The sequence below is a fragment of the Echiichthys vipera genome (assembly GCF_963691815.1).
Source record: "Echiichthys vipera genome assembly, chromosome: 8".
NCBI lineage: Eukaryota > Metazoa > Chordata > Actinopteri > Perciformes > Trachinidae > Echiichthys > Echiichthys vipera.
In genome coordinates this window covers 13,813,861-13,837,201 of record NC_139833.1, presented here as the reverse complement: position 1 = coordinate 13,837,201, position 23,341 = coordinate 13,813,861, and the positions used below count along the sequence as shown (strand labels likewise).

The following is a 23,341-nucleotide window of genomic DNA, read 5'->3' as shown; positions in this document are numbered from 1 at the left end:
TTTGGAAAAGCCCCCACACAAGTGCACATACACAAAGCCCACATGGATCCACATTTTGCTGACTGTCTTATGATGACTGACAGGTCGCCACCACATGGAGAGACTTTGTGAGAGAGAGAGAGAGAGAGAGAGAGAGAGAGAGAGAGAGAGAGAGAGAGAGAGAGAGAGAGAGAGGGAGAGAGGGAGAGAGGGCGGGGGCGACAGATTGACAGGCCAGAAGAGGTAGACAGAAAGGGAGGGAGAGGTGTCGTCGGAGGAGGAGTGAGAGGACGTCAAAAAGATTGAACCTGAAATGAAAAATTGAACGAGAAACGGATGGAAGGACACTGATAAGGATGGAGAGACAGAGGAGGAGAAGAGGGCAGAGTGAAGGCATAGTGGGGGAGAAAGAGAGAGGGGAGGGAAACGGGAGAGGGATGTTCCACTGATAGACTGTCGAGTCTGACAGACTCTGCTCATGTTCAGTGGAGAGAGTCGGCCACATCATGGAGTACTGACACCCACAAACACACACACACACACACTGATACACAAGATTTTAGAATCAACAGGATTTAAAGGTAAATGTGTGCAATCGTATTCTAACAAGTTCCATTTACTTACGCTTTAATTGCCATGCTTGGGTCCAGCATGTGTCCCCTTGTCTCCTGGCCTCAAGCTAAATACGTTTCTTTGCTATTTATTCCATTTTCATCATTTGCCTACTCAATTTCCATGTTTTATTGTCTGTATCGACTCTCGCAGGCTGTACAGCGCTGTTTGTTCCTGACAGGTAATTTACTGGAGTGTAAGGGAGATATCATGCAGCAGGTTGGACTCAGAGCCCAGTATTGGCTGACTCTGGTAACTCAATTTATCCGGCATGGTTAGGAGGAATAATGAAGATAACGGGTCAAAGCTTTATATAGTTGTATCTGTTAAAGTAATAATTACATATATATTACATCAGCATATTGCTGGTGTTTCCTGGCTTTGGACCATTTCGTCCTCTCTGCCATGGCTCCTTCTCTTTGCAAGCGTTCAGCAGCGGAGAAGACACAGGGGTTTTACGTCATTGTTTTTGCAGTGTCAGAAAAACACGCCGGCGTCGATAAAAGATTATTGATAAACTCTGAGGCATCCGATTGCGATGGATCAGACCATTTTGATTCCCATCCCTAACTAGTCACTTGTAAGGCTGTTATGTGCAGAGGTAAAAATCTGGCATTGATCGAATTTTTTGCTCATTCATCACCAAAACAGAATCTTTTTGTTACTGTTATCACTTTGGCCCACGCACTGTGGAAGGTCTTAGTGCTGAAAACATCTTTGCTGTGTTTGTGTTTTATGTTTTGCTTTGATAAAAAAAATAAAAATAGAAAACTCTGAGGCTGAACATTGTTTTTTTCTTTTTTCTTTTGGAGTGCAGTCTTTTTTTTTATCCTTTCATTGTTTTGCTCCATTGATTCCAGTGCTGCAGAATGATTTTCCTAAATGGGTAATTGGGCACTTATCACTTAGATTAGCATTGTGTCTCAATCTGCATGCTTTAATTTCAGGCCTTTGTGACTGAGTATATGTGAATACATTTAATTAATTCCCCCATGTCACAGTGCATTAATAGATCATACATCCATAATGCCTGAAATGTTCGAGCTCAATTTCATCTTCTATCTGACAAGAATACCCAGACGCATTTAAACACTTAAAGTCTCCATGCTGATGCCTGCTCATCCTACCAAGTCTGCTATTTATCTGGCTGCCCTTTTGTGTGTGTGTGTATGGGCTTTAGAGTGTGTGTGTGTGTGTGTGTGTGTGTGTGTGTGTTTATCTATGCGCCGTACCCTGAGAGCAACAGAGCTTCTATTTGCCCTTTAAACCCACGTGCTTGCTCTGTTTCTTCCCTTGTTGCAGTATGTTTTATCTTTCTGACTAATTAAAAGTTTTGAGAGATAAATGTAGTTTAGTTTAAATTTAGAGTTACAACTTTCCATTTGGTTGGTTGACTGAAGAATTTCAGAATAATGCTTCTTTTTTAGCAGTTTAATTGATGTTACAGGTTATAAACTTTCATAAAGTTGTCTCTTCAGCTCTTATTTCATCTTTGGATGTCCCCACTAGTATCCACATGAAGTGACCCAGCCCTGCACGTCTAGCTGGTTGTACAATACATGACCAATCCAAAATTTGCCTGTAGCCCTTAGTTACACACCGCTGCTCCCCCCATCTGCTTTTAGCATTAATTCTATGTTCCTATTGAAGCCAAACTGAGATGCAACAAAAAAAATCCAGCATGAAACAGAATTTGACACAGTAATAGTTCATTTGTGATAATGCGAAATAGTAATAAGTGCTACTTAATTAGCCATTAGAGAGACAGAGGGGAGATGGTGGATAAAGAGAGGATAGATGGGTTTTTACACAAAGCAATGAACCCCTGTAGCCCCCTTTTTTCTACAATAGCTCCATAGCTAGGGCTTCCTCTGTCGTCATGGAGACTAATGTTGAAAGCCAGCTGTGGTTTTGTCTTGGAAGCCCATTAGGCTGGAGCTCAGTTGGCACTCCTCTCTGTCTCGCTTTTCTTTCTGGCTTTGCCTCCTCGGACACACAATGGCGAAAAATATTCTCTCCGTGTTGAACTTGTCTGCGATATCAGACGTGGGTCAAACAACAGTTGCAAATCATTCCTAGCTTTTGTTTTGCCGTTTTTGAAGTACTATATACTAGCCAATTTGGCCACGCACATGCACGGTGGCAACAGCACAGACAAAAAGAAAGTGAGTTTTAACTAGTTTCCTTTATTGGCTAATTTACTTAATATTGAGACCCCACTAGCAGTTTAAGTTGATTAAAACATGTGCAAGCGGATGAAGAATTAATTGCAAAGTGTATCTGACCCAGGTCTTCTTAGATGGATCGCACTACTTCTCATACTGCATTGTCCTTTTGTCTGGCAAAGCACTGTTTCTTTCACCCGATCTCTTATTAAATGTGGCTCAGGAGAGGGATCTGAGTGATGTTGTTGTTGAGAACGGTTTATCCCAGCGCTGGAGCTCGTTTCCCTGCGCCCCTGATATTCAAGCCTCCAGACCCAGACCCAAACATATCAGTCAGCGGGACACGGGTGCCTCGGCCAGGAAGTGGGCTGAGGCAGGCGGGGAGAATGATTGTTATGCAGCAGATTGATCAGGTTTCACAGGACACCGGCAAACTATTAATCTGAAAACTGTACACACAGGCGAGCGTGTGTGTGTGTGTGTGTGTGTGTGTGTGTTTTTGTGTGGTTTTTGCGCTGGCAGGGTCAAGACTAGTGTTTTGTGTTTGGGGCAGCAAATGCAAAGAATCAATAGCTGGGTCAGAGGGTAATGTCTCACTGAGTGCTGAGTCTATACACAGCCATCAGACAGGATCACTATCAATCATGGGAGAGCTTAGGGAACATACACACTCTTTCTCTTCTCCGTGTGTCTCTTTGCCTCTGCTGCTGGCCCTAGTGTCTGATGGGATCACTTGTGCTCATGTAAGGGCTTTGGTAACAGAGACAGCGGGAGATGAAGGGAAACAGAGAAATAGAGCAGGCCTAGGAAGGATTGATGGGAGCAAAGTGATAGAATAAGAGGGAGAGATCGGTTGGTATTGGCATATACTTGGTGAATGACACTTGAGAGGAAGAAGAAGCCTTAAACTGAAAAAACCCTCTGGAGCGTTAAATAAGATGAGAGCGGGAGGCTTGCGAAATGGACGATAAATTAAAGTTGAAAACAAAATCAATAAACACGCAAATTAAGGTAAAGACCACAAGTCCCAATCTCCTTCACAGGTTAAACAACATTTTTCTTAATCAAAGTGCACTGTCTTTCCTCTTTCCTGCTCTTGTCTTTCATCCTTTAATCCGCCCGCATCTCTGATCTCCTCTTCCTCCGCTTCTTCTTCTTTGTCTTCGTATTCTACACATGTTCCCGCCATCTGCTGTTTCATGCAGTTGTTCATTTTTAATTTCCTCTCATCCATCCATCTGTGTTATGCGTGTTCAGACAAACTCCAACAAAATAAAGCGTGCGTGATTGATTGCAAACATGCATGTGCAGGGAGAACATGCCCGTCGTACGCATAATGGGTAAGGAGCGTGTCTGCCCAACGTGGCTCTGTGTGAAAGCGAGACAGCTCGGTTCAAAGGGCTAATAACGCCTGCCATTAGGTTTTCGTGCTGCCGGAGCACTCTCTCTTTCACACACCACATAGTCAATATCCACGGGCGGATAGAGGAAGGGAGGAAGAGGATGATGGATGGAGGAAGGAAAATAGGAAGGAGAAAGAGTCCTTAAGAGCTCGAGAGAAGTAAGACATGAGCAGAAAAATGGAGCAAACGAGGTAGAAGATGTAAGAAAAGGGTGGAAGTAGAGAGAGAGCGATTCGGACAACGTCGCCCGTGTTATGGGATCATGTCAGTGCTGCGTGTGAGGCCGCTTGGCAAGAAACCCTGTTAGCTGTAATACTTTGATCAATTACCAATGATGAACCATCGCTCTGCAGGGCAGGACTGTGTGTGTGTGTGTGTGTGTGTGTGTGTGTGTGTGTGTGTGTGTGTGTGTGTGTGTGTGTGTGTGTGTGTGTGTGTGTGTGTGTGTGTGTGATGTGTGTGTGGAGCGGCCTTGAGAGAAGGCAGCATATTCCAGTCTGTTGGACACACTCTAGACAGGTATTGATTTCAATGGGGAGAATTTAGAACCTACTCAACCACTACACCCTATCACACACACACACACACACACACACACACACACACACACACACACACACACACCCCTACAGGCATGTTCCTCCAGTGGTGCAGGGAGACATGAGGAAGGGATACAGAGGAAAAGAATAAAAAAAGGCGGACTGATGGTATTCTTATTTGCCAGCAATCGCACATGTCAATATCTTTAATGTCAACCAATATTGAATTATACGCCATCACTGAGGGACATGCATGCACACACATTCTTTTGCCTGCATGCTACCTCTCAGACCTTAGACAAAAAATAAACAGAGAAAGTGAGAACAAATGGAGGTGAGGAGACAAAAGAGAGAGGAAGAGCAGAGGGAGTGGGAAGAGGATACAGTAGAAGGACTCCTGCCTGTGTTTGATGAGGCCCTCATTGATGCTACAGATCTCTGGGAGTCTCCATTCAGCGGGGGGAGCCATTCAATTATACCTGCCGCTCTGCTGGCTGATTGGCGTCTTCCCGCAACAATGTTTGCATCGCTGTACAGAACTGAGATGGGATTAAGAATTCTGTCCTCAGGAGGCAGCGTGGCTTTTTCAAATCCTGATTGGCAATCATTTGTAACACTGCTGGACAAGTTTTAATCCAGCCCAACATTGTACCCATCAGCAGTGTCTCCTTTGATTTCTTTAACCTTAATTTACCTTGGCATGCATGTCTTTTTTTGGGGCAGTTAAAGACACGTACACCCTCGCAACCCAATCAGCCACCCGTGGTTTTCTACTTTTGATCATTGAGCACTTAGTCGTTAGAAAGAATAATAAATGTATGTCCACATGTGCCCTGTAGATCTAGGCAAAGCGCTCCCTCTGCTAAGTGCCTTTTAAAGAAAATACTAGACACTAGAACTAGACAAGGTCAAGCATCTCTGGAGGAGTACGTGTCTTTTTGTATTTTATAATTCAGAACAATTTTTAATCGAAGTCTTACAAGTTTGTGTGAAATGGAACACCTTGACAAAACTCACATTGTCATTCAACACAGTTTCAGAAGTATAGAAATAGACGGAAGGTGAATTAAATAAATAAAGATACAAATAAAAACAAAACACTCTTGTGGTAGTTGTATAAAATGCTAAAAAGCTACCTGATGAGGGTCGTTTAGATTGAAATGTTATATTAAAAACATCAACCAGCAGTAAATGAGTCAACGACTACTTTTTCTTCCACTGAGTATGTGATGAACTCATGGCTGCTCATTTGGAACTGCTCTAAAAGGAAACTTGAGTTCTTTTATAATGAAAAATCAAGAGATCTTTTTCAAGGCCGTTGTTTAAAGTAGGTGTTACTGATAAAATTAATGGTGGGTCTGCTCTATTCAAGTGTCCCAGTAAGCCAAGAAAGAGTGGCAGTGAGCCAGAATGAACTAAACCATTACCCTGAAACCGAAGAAGCTACATGGAATTAAGCCATCTTTCATGTTCTAATTTACACCTGTGCTTTTTCCTGCTGTGACATGTCAAAATGTCTTCTTTCAAAAAGGCCCTGTTAATGTCGATATATTAATGTGAGAGTTTGCAGTCTTTTATTTCCCAAAGTTCACACTTTATATTTAGACTTCTGGTAGCAAGGTCTCCCATTGGCTGATTGTTGCATTGTTCTTTATTATGCCTTCCCCTCTCGTTTCCGTGGGCGACTGATAAGATTATGTTTGCTGCATTTGCTGACCTGTAATCACAAGAGAGTTTAATAAGTCATGTGTAAAAAGTACCTAAATAAGTAACATTTCCCACCTGAGAGTATATTTAGGTGAAGCACCTGTGAGCTTTCACCGTAGAATCTATAAAATATGGACGTAGTCTCCATCACCCATAGGTTTCTGAAGAGACTTTGTGAAGCTCAGTGTGTCTCAATGTTGCCTCATCTGCCTGACTCCACCTGCTCCTGGGCAAAGAGGTAGTGTGCATGGAGATTAGGCGGGCCGAATGAAACCTACTGTCTATGCAAATTTATAATTTTTATTGTGTTGGAGCCATTAAGGTTTTTTTTGTTTACAATACTTTTAAAATAACTTTGTTTTGAGTTATGGTTTAAATAATGAATTATAAAATGAATGAAATATACACCTAAGTTTGATTTGGATTAATATGTATTTGTTTGTTACCTGTGCTTCACTTGGGAAATAGGTGTGTCGGTTCACGTCATGCTCTGACCTAGGTACTGTCATTATAAGGGAGGCATAGTCATTTTGTTTGGATTAGGAGGGACACAAAGCAAACAATTTTCTGACCGCATTTACTGCATTTATTTCATATCATTCAGTCACTTTTGTTAGCATTACACCGTCATCTTGTTCGCGTAAATAGCGACAGTTTCTGTTTGTGTTTTGTTTTATTTTTCCGGGAAAGTCAACCAGAGATTATTGTTGTTAGAATAAATATCAGACATCAAGACAACACTCTCTGTGCGTGCTTTAAAGAACATGTGACGGACAACCTGTGCCTAAAATGGAATAAAACTAATCAAAGGATTTGGTACAGAGACCATACCTGTTTTTTGTACCAGACTGTAGACATGTTTATTTCTGCTGTGTATTTGGGCATTTTGGAGATCGACTTGCTTTTGGAGTCAACCTCGAGTGGCCATTTGAGTAACTGAAGTGTTTGGCTTCATTTTTCAGCCCCGGAAGTTATCGTTTGGCTTTCTCATCGACACTTGTGATTGGTTTGGACAATTTGAACAACTGAGAATACTGTTAGCATAGAATCACAGATTGACCACCCCCATGTAAATACACACATGGATTATTTTAAGCTTGGTCATTGCTGATGTGATATATTGACCAATGTACTTGGTTGAAGGGGGAAAACACTCGCTGCTTAAATCTTTGAGCTTCCAGTCCGCCCACCCCCCAACCCACTACAAAGTCTGCCATCTAACCAACAGAGAACAGCAGAGTATGCTGCTCCTCCAAGCTCTTGTTACAAAAAGGAATGATTGCTCTTACTGTCAAAGTGTTTTATTGATGTGTGGTGCTCCAACAGGCCAGCCAGATAATAGGCAGGCAGGGGGTAACTCTGTGGCATTATGTTGCTCGCAACTGATTTATATAGGCAACATACTCTCTCTCCTTCTCTCTTGCACTCTCTGATGTGATTTTACAGTAGTGACATTGATCCAGGCCCACTTTGATCTTGCTCTTAGCTGTTGCTCCCTCTCGCTCCCTCCCGCTATCACCCTCTGCTCCCTGGTGGCCAGACTCTACAGCTTTTAACCCCAACCACCCCTCGTCTCATCCTATAAACCCTCCCATCTTTCTCTCCATCTTTCCATCGCTCCATCCCTCTGGTGGATCTGTAGACATAAGTGTTCTCTTGCTCATTGAAGCCTCTGCTGTGTTCGTCAAGAGTTGCGCTGTCGACGAAACATCCCGCTTCATCTCTCGGCCCCTGCCGCTATCAGCTTCAACTAACCAGGTGTCACGTTCAAGGGAGGAAATTAGTGGTGATCCAACACAAAATGAAAGGGAGGCCTCAGGAGAGGGCAGAGGAAAGCAGCACATCATAACATTTCATAAGCTACTCCACCTCTTATTTCTATATAGCTGTGCCTCTCAATCTCTCTTTATGTGAAATTTTCAGGGAGCCTTACTATCCAATAAACTCCTACTATGGAATAAAAAAGCCTCCGAAATAGGGCTGCACATTTCAGGATAAAATGAGAATCGTGATTTCCTCTGTTGGAGTGGATTTTCTCTTACAATTCTTAGAAGAGCCGGATTTTAAAATTGAAATTGCATTCTCTTTTGTCTTGAAAGAGACTGAAGGAAGAGTATGATCATGGATGTCACACCAACTTTTGCACAAAGGAAAGGACACATCCCAACAGACAGTTTATAGCCAACTGCTTCACTTAAATTATGAATATAATATAAAAACTTAAGTCACAGCGCGGACAGTTCATTGATCTTTCATTCGGTTGTCTGAGAAAAGTGATTTTCTTTTCATTGTCACATAGCTTATTTTATTAATGGATTTCTTTATGCGACCAGACTGTAGTCACACCGCTCAAAAAGCAGCACACGCGCACACGCACACACGCGGACACACACACACACACACACGCTCATCTGTGTGTAACGTAGCGTTTTTTCTGCATGCCACTACGACATTAAACAGCCAATCACCAACATTATTAGATCTTGGTACAGTACAAGCATGCTGCATGCTTACTGTCTCACTGGCGCTGATGAGATTTACTTCTTATGTATTGAAATTTGGTAGGCTATACTCGATACTATGGATGCCCTAACCGTGACTGTACTTTATGGTGTACTTAATACATATTAAAACATTTCTTCCTAATAATTATGGTATTTTTAAACTAAATGACATATGCAGGAGCTACAGTTTTAGAGACACCTTAAAAATACAGTGGCATTGGCATTCAAAATGTACAGTATAAATAGGGATCAGTCTCTTCTAGGTGGTACTTAATTATTCTGGGTATTGGTACCGATCTAATACATCAGATAAAAATTCAGAGAAAAAATCTGCATATATCTCGCTTTGTGTAACTCACCACAAAGTTCTATCTATGAAAGATTAACAACACATAATTCCCAGCTTGAAGTGAAAGCATTCATATGACAACATTCCTCACTCCTTATATGGATCGGTCACAAACGGACCTAATTTATCAATAAGTCAGTATAGATCCAGTATATCAGAAGACCAAGACTGTTGTATTGGTTTGCGTTATATTGTACAGGGTTTTCTACATTCCTGGTTACTCAATGAACAAATGAGACAGCAGTTATGATTAAGAATCCTAAAACCTTTAATCCTACAAAACATGCTCTCGTCAACACAAACTCACTCTTCAGCTGTATCTATTTTCTGTGATTCGAAAGACTGAGCGTAATGTGGTCTTAGACAGATTATTGTAACACTGAAGGATGGATTCGTATGTCCCTTTTTAAATGATATTGGGTTTACAGTTGAGAGACCTATAATAAATTACCCATTTTTTATTGTTTTGTTTATGTGCGCACATGTACAAGGACGCATATTTCCTTTTAACATAACGGAGACACGTATGAAGCCACAGACATATTTCCTGCAACTGGGTGGATTTTTACACATTTATGGGTTGGTTTATGGTGGAAATGCCTGTATTCATGAAAAGAAAAAAACACAGATGACAATTTAAAATATAAAACTAATAATATGACATCCAAGATACCTATTCTATTATGACTTTATTCTCGAAATCTCAGATTATCATATTTTTTTCTGACAGTGGCCCTAATGCTCTGTTATAGTTGACAGACTAGTCTACCTTCTAGTTATTATTTCTGCTGTAATTTGCGGCTATATTAGAGCAGCTTTTGCCGTGTTTATTTCATCTATGAAAGCCTCAACATTGCTTCTTCTTTCTGTTTTATGGCAGATTTCAACTGTTGCTTTGGAGGTTGCATACTGCCCCCTGCTTTACTTGAGACATTGTTGCATCTTTGAGTTCTAGCAGTTCTTTGAGATAAAAGTCCTCTGCTACTTTCATGTTTTCATTGGGGGCGGGGGGCAAATGCACATGCTCTCAATATTGAGGGCGACTTATTCCCTGCGTCCCCCAGGCTCTGTACCCATGCACGTGTGTGTCTGTCAGAAACACACCCCTAGAGATGTCACTCCATCAAATATATAAAAGGTTGGCAGGTGAGATGCTTTGGTGTCACACAGAAATGCACACACAAACCAAAGATGCACTTACTCACATACGTAGACACACACAATCACACACACACACAAACACACACACACACACACACACACACACACACACACACACACACACACACACACACACACACACACACACACACACACACACACACACACACACACTCACACTCACAGTTGGAATCCTAAAGCCAGCTTTTATCTGAAAGAAGTAATTTACTCTCAGATTAGTCAAGATGCTCCGAGTTGCCCTCCCCCTCATTTTTCTCCCTTTCTTTTCTGCCATTATCCCTTCATCTCAGAGAACTTGCTTTTCTTTGGTAACGTAAAACTCTCCAACCGTCTCTTTTTTTTCCAGTCTGCTGCATTCTGGCTCTCGCTGCTCTTTTACTCAATTTGCATTCACGCCTCCCTGGTGGAACTAAACTCATCCCTCACTCAATTCTCAAACTTAATTCTCTCTCTCTCTCTCTCTCTCTCTCTCTCTCTCTCTCTCGCTCTCTCGCTCTCTCGCTCTCTCTCTCTCTCGCTCTCTCTCTCTCTCTCTTTCTCTCTCTCTCTCTCTTGCATTCACTATAAATATAGTTCCCTTGAAGCATTTGACACTTTTTCTATCACTAATACCCTCTGTAGGCTAGTAAATGATGTAATGAGAGAAAGAGAGGAGTGAAGGAAGAGAGCAAAGGATGAATGTTGAACAATTAATCTTCTGTACATGTCAGTCTGAAAGAAAGGGATGAGAGGAATGGAGAGCAGAGGGGGGAAGACAAATTCAGGAAAGGTTTGAAGAGAGCAGTAAGAAGTGATGGAGAGAGGCAGACATTGGCAACAGTGTTTCAATCTCCATTTAATAATTGAATAATAATCCCCCTTGAGACATGACCTAGAACTGGCAAAGAGAAAGGCAGCATCGGGCTGAGAACGACACACTGCTGCCCCCTTGTGATTTTGCGATGTCACCACTAAATTATCTGAGTGAGCGAGGGAGTGAGTGTGTATGCTCATTGGCGTGTGTATGATTTACAACTGCAACCTGTCTCTGTCACAAAGATATGGGCCTGTGTCTGTGAAGGGGAGTAAAGGAGGACTTTCAGATGTCAGGAAAAAAATCTGTTTTACTTTGTCACACAAACTGCACACACATACACTCTTAGACACATATTCGGACCTTATCTTTATGTCATGCCGAGTCTTTTTTGGGGTTGACGCTGATATATGAGCTTTGGGGTGGGAGAACGTGGCCAGGACGTTGACGGTTGCGCTCAGGTTGATGTACGAGCGCTGGGGTTAGGGGACAATGCTGCGCTGACACCAGGAGAAGGAGCTGTGGCCCTGGGGCCTTCAGTCCAAACTGAAGAGCCAGCTCCGCAGTCTCTGCCTGCAGCAGCCATGCAGCCACAAATATGCACACTTACACACTCACACACCTGCTTTGTATTATTAATAACTCAATAGCTCTCAATCAAAGATTTGTATGACCCTTGGTGAACATTCAATCGAAATGCATGGTGTTATGTTGTCTTTGCAGTGATGTATTTGAGTGAGTGTTGTGTAAAGGCCCAAAGAATGTGTGTATTTAGTTACAACAAGTTAAGTAACAACAAATAGGCCAGCTACACTGAATTTGTGAGTGTGCGTGCGTGTGTGTGTCATTTAGTGAACAATATTGTGTTTGAATGTGTGTAATACTAACAAGGATTTTACCTTTGAAATTACGTTTTTTTTAAATAGACCATACAATTACTGAGGAGTCTGTTCATCATGTTTTGTATGCATTTTATTTTGGGATCCTTTATTTATTTTGTGGGGGTTTTTCTAAGCGCTGTGTGCAGCATTCAATACATGACTTGTAACACTGTAACATTTCTTGTTATTCATTTGAGAAGCACATGGTTAATATTTTCATTGGGGGCAATTATGAAAATACTTTGTGAATTTCTCTGTGTGTTGTAACAATCATGAACATGTCCAATTATGTTAAGTTGACCCTAGTTAGTTTAGTTAGTTTGAAATTGCCTTTTATGATATTTTAAAGCAATTATTTTTATTGTCTGAATGAAACTACTTTAATTAGTATAATAATAATGAATATGACATGATATGTGTATTGTGCAGCTTTCTAATCATGCTAATTTCCGTGTGTGTGTGTCCAGTCTGCGTAGGGAGGGCTACACAATGCAGGTGAACGTCAACGACTACCTGGACATCTACTGCCCTCATTACAACGACAGCCAGCGCATGGGGAGCACCGGCGAGCAGTACGTTCTCTACATGGTCAGTTACCGCGGTTACAGGAACTGTGACCCCCAGCTGGGCTTCAAGAGGTGGGAGTGTAACCGGCCCCACGCCCCGCACGCGCCCATCAAGTTCTCTGAGAAGTTCCAGCGCTACAGCGCCTTCTCGCTGGGCTACGAGTTCCATGTGGGTCAGGAGTACTACTACATCTGTGAGTGGAATCAAACCAATATCATTTTAATACATCATCACTATTAAGTGCTTGTTTATATCCTCAGAATATAGATGAAAACACTATAAATTATAGTAAAAGCTTAAGCAGTAATGTGACAAGCACTCTCTGTAAGATTAAACATGTTATTCTTTCATTGTTAAGTGGATTTGATGATTAACTCAGTTTAGTCCATCCTCACGTAATTTCAGGATAACAAATTGCTGTTTCACATCCAGTCACGTCACCCTGCAGTGAGGCAAGGCTCATCCATTTTGTTGATTGCTAATCAAATTAACTCACAACACCTTGCACCAATATGACACTGTATAAATAATGGACTTTAAGCTTGACATGAAACAATTTAAAAACAAATCTTTCAGGCAATGGATAAATGTCTCATGCATTAAATGGCTATATAATGAGTGCAACACTCATTTAACCTACATTATGAACTTGATGGAAGACATCTCTGGGAAGTTTTTTGTTCTGCAACACCATAATCAGAAAGCTGCTCAGTGCTTCATTACGAAGAAACACCTCCTTGTTTTGGGGTTTTCTGCAGGCTGGTGCTTGCAAAACCTTTAAAAAATGTCTTTCAATCAACACATCAAAGTGACATATACATTTAAGACATAGTGCAGTTGATTTGTTAGATTATTTAGACATTTTAACCTAAAGGGAAAGTTTGACAATTTAAATGTATGTTTTTTTAACACAGCTTTAAAGATCCTATATTGTAAAAAAAAAAAAAAAAAAGGCTTCATGGCTTCTTTGATTATAAAGCAGGTCAAGGTGTTATAAATACTGTTAAAGTATCAAAATGCTCAGTCCACAGAGAAATGCACACAGCCCTCAGAAACTGTGTCATTAAACGAGCCGTCAGGACTACTGTACAGTTGTGATGTCACAACTATACAAACTACATATGTATATATATATATATATATATATATATATATATATATATATATATATATATACTTGGAAAGGCTGACCAATCAGAGTATTCTGGGCTTTTTTACAGGAGGGGGGCTTAAAGAGACGGGCACCAAAATATAGCGTTTCAGGCAGAGGGTGGATATACTGGTATATTCAGACAGACAGCATGTGCTTGAGTTTTTTTTTAACACTAAAACACGTGAACATGTTCTAGTAGAAACCCCAAATAAAGGTAAAGTATGAACCTTCATTTAGTAAACAGCAATAAAAACACCATGTTAGCCTACCACAGTCGCTGTTTTAGGTAGCAGCACCTAGAATTGAACATTGCCTCTTCATACACGAAGTGCTCATTTCACTCTGCAGTAATGTGTACGATACAGTTCAAGACCTGACTATCTTTAGTAAATGCTCTTGTAAGTCACAAACAGTGACTGTATAATGGTAGCTTGTGTGCCCTAGTGCATCATGGGATAATAAAATTAAGTTCAGTGTGATGAGGCACGTAACGTTCTATGTTATGTGTCAAATTGTATGTTAACTGTGCAGTCCCATGATGTCTGGCTGATATACAGTATAATCAGTTTCATAAGGTCAGTATCAGTACTTACTGATATTACTGTTGATCTGTTTACATTTGAAGCAGCAAAAGCTTTCGCTGACCACATAATTGAAAGCATTAAACGCATGTGATTACACAGTGTTTATGTTTTGTGCATTTTATGTTTTTACAGCCACGCCCACCCACCATCATGGTCGCAGCTGTCTGAGACTACGGGTGTACGTCTGCTGCTCCACGGGTGAGTCTTTCACTGTGTGTGTGTGTGTGTGTGTGTGTGTGGTGTGTGACCTGTAATGCTTGGACCTGTTTGCAGACTGTACCTGCACCCATCCGCCCACTGTACCCATCTGGCAGGAGCAGGGCTTCCTTCGAACCCCACACACACTAACAACTCTTTCACATACACACACACACACACACACACACACACCGGCTGCATACAGATTCATACATAATCTAAGCACAGTCTAAAACAGGCAAAGCTATTAATACTCCAGCTGAGTTCCCCCTGCAGCATTTTCACTCACAGCACAGAATCCCCTTTGCTCCTCTTTTTCTGTCTTATTTCTCTTCCTGCTCTCCCTCCACAGAAGCAAAGAGGAGCAGCTCTAACTTTGAAGGCCCCTCAAACCCCCACCCCCTTCCACTCCTCCCCCATCCTCTCTACGCCCTCTTTCCTCCTCTTTCACCCCTCCCCCCTCGCTCCCTGTCAGAACCCATTTATTGCTGTGTGCGGTCAGTGGGTGGCTATGTATATGTAGTGTTAACCTCTCTCGCTCGCTCTCCTGGCTTCCTTCAATCCCTCGGCCCTCTCACACACACACACACACACACACACACACACACACACACACACACACACACACACACACACACACACTCACACTCACACGTATACACACAGACTTTGATCCTTGGCCTGTCCGGTCCTTTTAACTTCCACAGGCCTGTAGTATTAACCTCTCCTCCCCTTCACCCCCCTTTCCCGACTCCATCACTCTCCTTGCCTTTTCACACACTGCCTATCTTCAGTTTGAGCTGCTTCCCCTCGCCTTCTCTCTCTCTCTCTCTCTCTCTCTCTCTCTCTCTCTCTCTCTCTCTCTCTCTGGGCTGCTGGTGATGTTATGGCTTGTCAGTCTGTCTGCTCTAGGGGATTTTTCTTTAACCATTGCCTTGCTTATCTCTTACATGTTTCTCTCTAGATGTCAAGTTGAATCTAATTAAAATCTTTTGGGGTTGGAGCGGCGGTTTAACCCATGCTCCCTAACCCTCTGTCACCCTGTTTTTCCGTCTCACTCAATTTCTTTTCTCTCTGTCTTTCAGCCTCTGACGTGGATGATGAGCCAGAGCCTACAGAACCAGACTACACTCTTAGACCAGGCCTAAAAATTGATGATATTGGTGAGTCATGCACACACTTAACGGAAACTTACTCACATTCACCCGTCTCGTCTGGATTCATAAAAACAGACACAAAGAAGACTCATGTCAGTCACATCACATTAGTTTCACATCATGGAAATGATATGATTCACAGGTTTCAAGCTGCCATATTGAATTTAAAAGACAATTATTCCGCTTCATTCTTCCATCAACTGACAACAGTGTGTTGGTCAATCTCTCAATACTTTCTGATTTCCATAACCTGTCTGTGGCACAAGCCCTTTTTTTGCTGAAGATATAAATAGGTAAAGCAATTTCCTTTAAAAGCTTGGTGGGGACTATTTTAAGTGGTGGATTAATACCCATTTGGTACTTTAATTACTAATAACTGCTACAAGATTGAGCATGCAGGACTCAAAGTACAGTGCCCTTGTTCATTGCAATGAAGGAACATGTTACCCACATTAAATGTGGCTTATTTATGTTTTTTTAATAATTTTAACAATGAAGGTCTAGTGCATGCCTCAGCTATAAAGGCAACATTTGTTATAGGGATAGAGTATTGTTGAAAAAATGAATACTATCCCTGATATTTTCTGGAATATTAAGCATTTTTATTAACATGAGATAGAACTTACTTACTCATTATAAAGTTGGTTTCATAATAACGGTAGTTTAACTAATGAATTTGATTTTCTTTGTATTAATAATTAGATTCCTTAATACAGACCTGAAAACTAAAATGACCTGTCCATGAGAAGAAGGAAGAAATTACACACTTATTATTTCATGGAATTGGTTGACAATAACAAAAGAAGAAGAAGAATTACTTTATTTTTATCCCACACGGGGAAATTCAATTTTTTCACTCTTATTATCATACATGTTACACACACAGGCCCGAAATACACACATGCACAACCAGGACCTATACATGCAATTGAGGAGAGATGTTAGAGCGAGGGGGCTGCCAGTGACCAGCGCCCCGAGCAGTTGGGGGTTCGGTGCCTTGCTCAACAGCACCTCGGCAGTGCCCAGGAGATGAACTGGCACCTCTCCAGCCACCAGTCCACGCTCCATACATGGTCCACAAAGGGACTTGAACGAGCGACCCTACGGTTCCCAGCCAAGTCACCTATGGACTGAGCTACTGCCGCCCCAACAAAAATATAGAATATCCGTGGCTTCATCATTTAAATATGGACAGCATATTGATCGCTGATATTTGATGGCAGAGGTCATTGGCCATGCAGCATCAGCAGTAGCCGGCTAAAGAGAGATGTGCTATTTTCAAAAGAGACCTTCAGCAGTTAACTTCACAGCACCAGCTGGCTTGGCAAGCTGCTGTTCCTGTTAAACAACTACATGCATATTCATTTCGAACACAGAGTTTCATGGTTAAAATAACTCAGTTTCAATTTCAATCAGATTTACTCTACTTAACTTGTAGATTGTTCCCACATTACACAACACAATCACAGTTATGCGAATCGTGCTAAAGTCTTTTAGCACGGGAACTGTATGAAACTTGGCAGCTATTTAAAGGAGAAGCTGAGCAGTAAATCAATAAGTGCCAGACTTTAGGATAATCTCACACATCATCATGTGGTTGTTTCTCAGTGTTATGAGCAGCACAATAACAACATGTACAGCTAGCAAAGCCTAGGTAGCTGCCACCCATTACACAACCAGACATGTGGGTATCAATCATCATCCTGTCTTCCTTTAACACCCTTCTCCAAGATAGCCTGTAAAGTATGGTGCTGCGTTGTTGTTAATCTGTGTGTGCGGGTGCGCTCGCATGCGTGCCTTTGCCTAATAAATCAGTCTGTTCTCATAAATGTCATAAGAAAACTCATCACTGGCTGCAGCGAATGGCTGCATGTCATATGAGTTTGTCAAGATACCTCCCCCTCACTTCTTTTTACTCCCTCCATCATCCTTTCATCTAATTTTCCTCCCTCACTCCATCTTGTTTTTCCATGCCCTCCTCATCTTCCTGCTCTTTAATTCCCATCCTCCATTTTCCTCCCCCAGCACAAGTTGGAAAGCAGTGGAAAGCCACCGAAACTCAGTTTATTCACCTTCTGATGTGTGAAATTGAGTTTTACCTTTTTAAAAAACATCAGATTGATGTAAACTATGTTCAAACTGAAATTATTTAATTCCAAAATGATATATTTTTTTACCTTTCAGGAAGCACAGATATCAGTTAGTTCACCAATACAGTACTTTTGTTTGCCATGGCATCGCTAAGTATTCATTTACAATCTCATCATGTTTACCTTCCTTCCTTTCCTGCAAATATGTGTAAACAAAGAGTAAATACTACAGATGCTCATTCCAATAACAGAAGATAATAGCACATTGTACACTTAATTAAAAACTACACCGAAGAATATACCGAAAAGTTATTTCCAAAGAAGAATAGCACTTGAACAGATAAGAATGTGAACTACCTGAAAATACTGTTAATATTAAATGAACGGCTGACACAATAGCAGAACACAAATTACCCCAGCTCCTATGGGTCATTTTCACCTGTAGTGCTGTGTTGCCAATTAAATTAATAGGATAACTCAAGTGGTGTGAGAGGAAGTGAGTAAGTCAGCAGGGAGCTGTGAAATGAACTGAAAACAAAGAAGCGCTGCAGTTTCCTATTCCCTTTCCCTCGTTCTCCATCCTCCTGACTGCCGATTGGACTCATCACATCATTTTAATTACTGGTAATCAAAGTTCACATCAGCACATTCACACAAACACGAGGCAACACGCAAACTGTTCAGTTGAAATCTGCCTGATTACCGTACCTGAAAATGTTTAACTAAGCTGAATGTTGCACGCTCATATTGTACAGCACCCCGTCTCTCTCCCCTTCACTGCTCACAGTTTATTTCCTGGGTGCTGCCCCTTTCAATCAGTGTCTACAGCTCAACAGTGGTTCCCTACTGAATACGGCCTCTAGTATTAGATTTCATTTAGATCTCATTTACAACACAGATGGAATGGTGCTAGCAGCTCCCCATGCAGCCATGTGATTACTGATGGCTTTCAGTGGGAGGATACTCATTTACCAACCCTGTTGGCTCAGGTTACTGCATCTGACGGTTAGGACAGGGCCATTAGTGGAGGCTCTTTCTTTAATGGGGTCTATTGTCACAATTAGCACTCCTTTAAGCAGTGCGCTCGGGTTGCTTTGCCAGCAACTTCAGGTCGAGCATTAGGAGGCAGAACACAGCACAAACTGCATGTCGCTGACATTTGTATAAACAGCTTTGATGTGTTTTAGTATTAGTTCAAAATATCCTTTATCAAGTTCTGGGAACCGTATGTAGTAAAATGTAAAAAGTAAGTATAAAAGACTATTTCTATTTTATCTTGCAGTATTATGACCACTTATATAAATTGAATACATCAATTATACACATATGTACACACTTATTTAATAACACATGCTCATTTAGAGTTACGTGACATTGTTACAGTTTCAAGCGTCCTTACGTTAAAACCACCAAGGAGGCTAATACCCATAACCATCCAATGTTGCAGCTCCAGTTAACTCAACGCGGGTCAGGAAGTGTGTCTCAGCCTTCATTTAATAGCCTTGAAAACCACCAGGAAGATGTATCATCAGCTAATTAATACCAGGTGTGCCGGCTGATTGCTCAGGTGCATTAATTATTAGACTGATGATGTCACAACCCTAAACTGCTTTTGAGATGTGTTGATATGTCAGCACATCTCAACACCCGGTGTTCTCAACAACATGCAATCGACTTTAGTTCCTTAGATGCCTTTAAACCACTGTTTTAAAAAAGTTTTTATCTGCTAGTGTCAAATGTTTCTTCTTCTTCTATTCTCTCCATGGTGATTATTGGGAATGTTAAAGTACATGACTTAGCGCAATATTTACCATTACAAAAATGTGACATTATGCATCATGGGTCTTAAAAATTATACTCATTATTTTTGTTTGCATGCACCAAAAGGTGCAGTTAAATTACATATATACAGTATGACACCTGGATCACTCATTGTACATGTTAAAGTTGAAATTTGATTAAATTTACGAGTCGCATGGAGCCTCTAGAAATATTTGTGTATTGTCTTCTGTGTTAAGGTTTGAGTTGAAAGACATGGGTACTATAAACCAGTCAAGGGGGGTCTAATAAAAGATGCTGTTCTATCAATTATGTCTCCAAAGTCCCAGAACTATATGAGGTTGCAATACTAAACCTGGAATTACCCTTTATTGAGGACAGTATGATCTGGGAACACCACAAATTATGATGTCTAAGATAGATGACACATAGTTGAATCAACACCTCCCTTACAACTACAATTAAAGGTAACTGTTATTTAACTATTTTTTACCATACAACCATACATAACGTAGCAATGTGCGGAGGATTCTATTTTTTTCAGGTAAATCATTTTACATAAAATACAGTGTCTGGGGCATTAAATTATATACAGTATATACTGTATATATATATATATATATATATATATATATATATACATAAGTATTATATTGTACTGCAGACAGAAACCACTACAGTTGATGGCTACTGACAAACACACATAGATGTCGCACACAGACAGATAATGTCATAATCACAATCACAGACTAAGATATCTCCTTCTTCTTGTCAACATGACATTCACATTCATAAACACCTCCAAGTGTCTGAGCATCCTAATCATCCGGCGGATGTTGCCCACTATTCTGCTCCAATATGCGGCATGCACACACACTCACAAACACAATTATGCACACCACTTCCTCATGTAAGCTGATGGAACTTGTCAGAAGGTCATGATGCCCCATGCACAAACATCACACTAAAAAACATGCGCCAATGATTATGTTTTTTATCTGTGAAAACTAGTGAGAGACGGTGTGTGCGTGTGTGTGTGTGTGTGTGTGTGTGTGTGTGTGTGTGTGTGTGTGTGTGTGTGTGTGTGTGTGTGTGTGTGTGTGTGTGTGTGTGTGTGTGTGTGTGTGTGTGTGTGTGTGTGTGTGTGTGTGTGTGTGTGTGTGTAAATGTATAATGAGGTGATTAGTAGAGTCACACTTTAGAACCAGTTTTGCAAGATGGTTTGCAGTCTGCTGTTTTCCTTCAAAAACACATTCCTCTTTCCGTCAGCGCCAAAGTATCAGTGCCCGACCCCTCGGCTGCATGCTCGGTTACAGAGCGGTCAAAGCATTTAACCTGAGCTCCACTGCTGCATAGACCTCATTAGATCGGTGAGCAGAGCATACCAGAACAGGCCATCTCTAAAACCAGGTGTCAGCCAGTCATTACTCTGCTGTCTGACCCAACAGAGCAGCTGGAAATACTTCTTGAACTAGATATGGAAACACTGAGAATATCCCCTACTTCACTTCGATGCCATCGGACCGTTAACACAATAGCTCCTAATCAGACGGAAAATCATGCTTCTGTCTTGTCTTCAGACATTAATCAAGTGAGGGTGTGTCAGGGTGCATGTGTGTCTCATAGGCTTGCGGCGAACTGTCTAGTGTTTTTTTGTACAGCAACTAGACGTGGGCGCTCTACGGGTAGCCCGCGACTAAAGACCGCAAACTATTTTTAGGACATCACCAGCAGGTGTACATGCAGGGAGACTGGAGGGGGGTGGGGGGGGATTACAGTATATACAGCGTGTCTTGTGTGTAAAAGTATTTGAAGTGTGTGACTGGGAATGTGTCACTTTATTAGAACAATAGGAGCTCTCTAATGACAGCTGCAGCAGTGTGCCGTAGCCCTGCTGTTGTCTTTGCAGCTGACTTTTTTTGTTGTGGGAATTTTTTTCCCCACTCAGTCTGTTTCATTAAAAAAAAATGTTCTAGTAAAAGCCATGCTGTAGATTTTAGCACATATTAACTTTTTTCTTGTTTTCTTTTAAAGTGTAGATTAAAACCTCTGGTAAGATGAGATGAGTTGATATAAAGTCACCACTCTGCCTCATTCTTTGTTTCTGTCTTTCTGTTTTTCTAGATGAATTTAACCCTTTTGTTCCCAAGCTGGAGAAGAGTGTCAGCGGAAGCAGCCCATCCAGGGATCGCCTTCTCCTCACCGTGACGATGCTTCTTCTGGTCGCTCTCTTCATCTCCTAGCAACGGCCATCCCATCAGCGTCACCATGCCAACTAGCCTTGGGAGGGTGTACAATATCAGCGGGTGGGAGAGTTGAGGGGAGGTAGAAGAGAGAGAGAGAGATTGAGAGAGAGAGAGGAGAGTTAAGATACCACAAATAGAGCAGAAGGAAAGAGGAGCAAGAAATGATAGTTTTCAAGCATTATAGTGTGTGTGTGTGTGTGTGTGTGTGTGTGTGTGTATGTGTGTGTGTGTGTGTGTGTGTGTGTGTGTGTGTGTGTGTGTGTGTGTGTGTGTGTGTGTGTGTGTGTGTGTGTGTGTGTGTGTGTGTGTGTGTGTGTAGCTGTGTGTTTAATTTGGTTTTGGTGGAGTTGAAAGACCTTCAGGCACTCGGTGACACAGACTGAACCGTATGTTGCATTAAAGTCCGCCTGTGCTGATCCAGGTGTGAAGACTGGGAGTATGTGTGTGTGTGTGTGTGTGTGTGTGTGTGTGTGTGTGTGTGTGTGTGTGTGTGTGTGTGTGTGTGTGTGTGTGTGTGTGTGTGTGTGTGTGTGTGTGTGTGTGTGTGTGTGTGTGTGTGTGTGTGTTTGAGCAGGCTACAGGTTGAGCTTGTTGAATCATGCACACCACACAAAGCATTTATACACCAGGAGAGGCGGGGCTGAAATCCTAGTAAAAAGAAGGAGACACATCAAATCCACCCACACAATTGAAAACCATTTGAAGACTTTCCCTGGGATCTGATTGGCTGAAACACGTCCTTGGGGCTAGTTGCCATAGTTTCTTGCAACAAGAATTAAACTGAACTCAAATGAACTTGAATTATATAGTATTGGTCAGAACTGAACTGAAATTGCCTTTTTGTTGTTGTTGTTGTTGTTGTTGATCTCGATGCTGGGATCTTGTCCCGGTCCACGTAAGGGAAAAAGGAACCAGCCGATCAACTGCGCAGATCCTGTTTAGGAGACTAGTCAATGTAATCAATAGTTCATAAACGCACCCTGGAACTCCAGACGCCAGCGTTTTAGTTGTCATCTCCACTGTCTGCTGTGTCATCCTGTGTTCACCATCAGTCTCCAGCACGTTTCTGGACGGGGTCAGGGGGAAATACTGAGCATTTAAACAACGAGTCACTTAAACAAAAGAAAGGGGGTTTACTGTAGATGTGCCATCGACATCTGCAAGGGTTTGTTAATGTTATATAAGTTGCTGTGTTACTTTTCTGTCCTGTCTATAAGTACTTGGTTACACCTCCGTCATCTCTGAGGTTAAAGAAGCACACGATGGCTATGGAGCCGCCATGGATGCACTCAGCAATACTGCCCTCCTCTTAACCCCACTGCAGGCTGTTTGGAGGAGAGCAAAGGGGAGCAGAGAGGAGGGACGAAGGAGGAAGGACAGTCACACACACTCAAGCATCTATGAAAGAGTCCAGTCCTGTAATAAGAAGCTCTCCACTAATCAATGTTGGTGT

At 41.7% G+C, this 23,341-nt stretch overlaps 1 protein-coding gene across 1 annotated transcript in view; it reads left to right on the top strand.

Moving 5' to 3' along the window:
• Positions 1-22,097, top strand: part of efna3b (ephrin-A3b) — a 59,800-nt gene extending 37,703 nt beyond the window's left edge. Inside the window, exons 3-6 of the mRNA XM_083918225.1 lie at positions 12,582-12,874; positions 14,551-14,616; positions 15,702-15,779; positions 21,767-22,097. Of these exons, the coding sequence (XP_083774351.1) occupies positions 12,582-12,874; positions 14,551-14,616; positions 15,702-15,779; positions 21,767-21,885 (556 nt within the window). The 3' untranslated portion in view covers positions 21,886-22,097. The remainder of the gene's footprint in view (positions 1-12,581; positions 12,875-14,550; positions 14,617-15,701; positions 15,780-21,766) is intronic.
• The last annotated feature ends 1,244 nt before the right edge of the window (positions 22,098-23,341 follow it).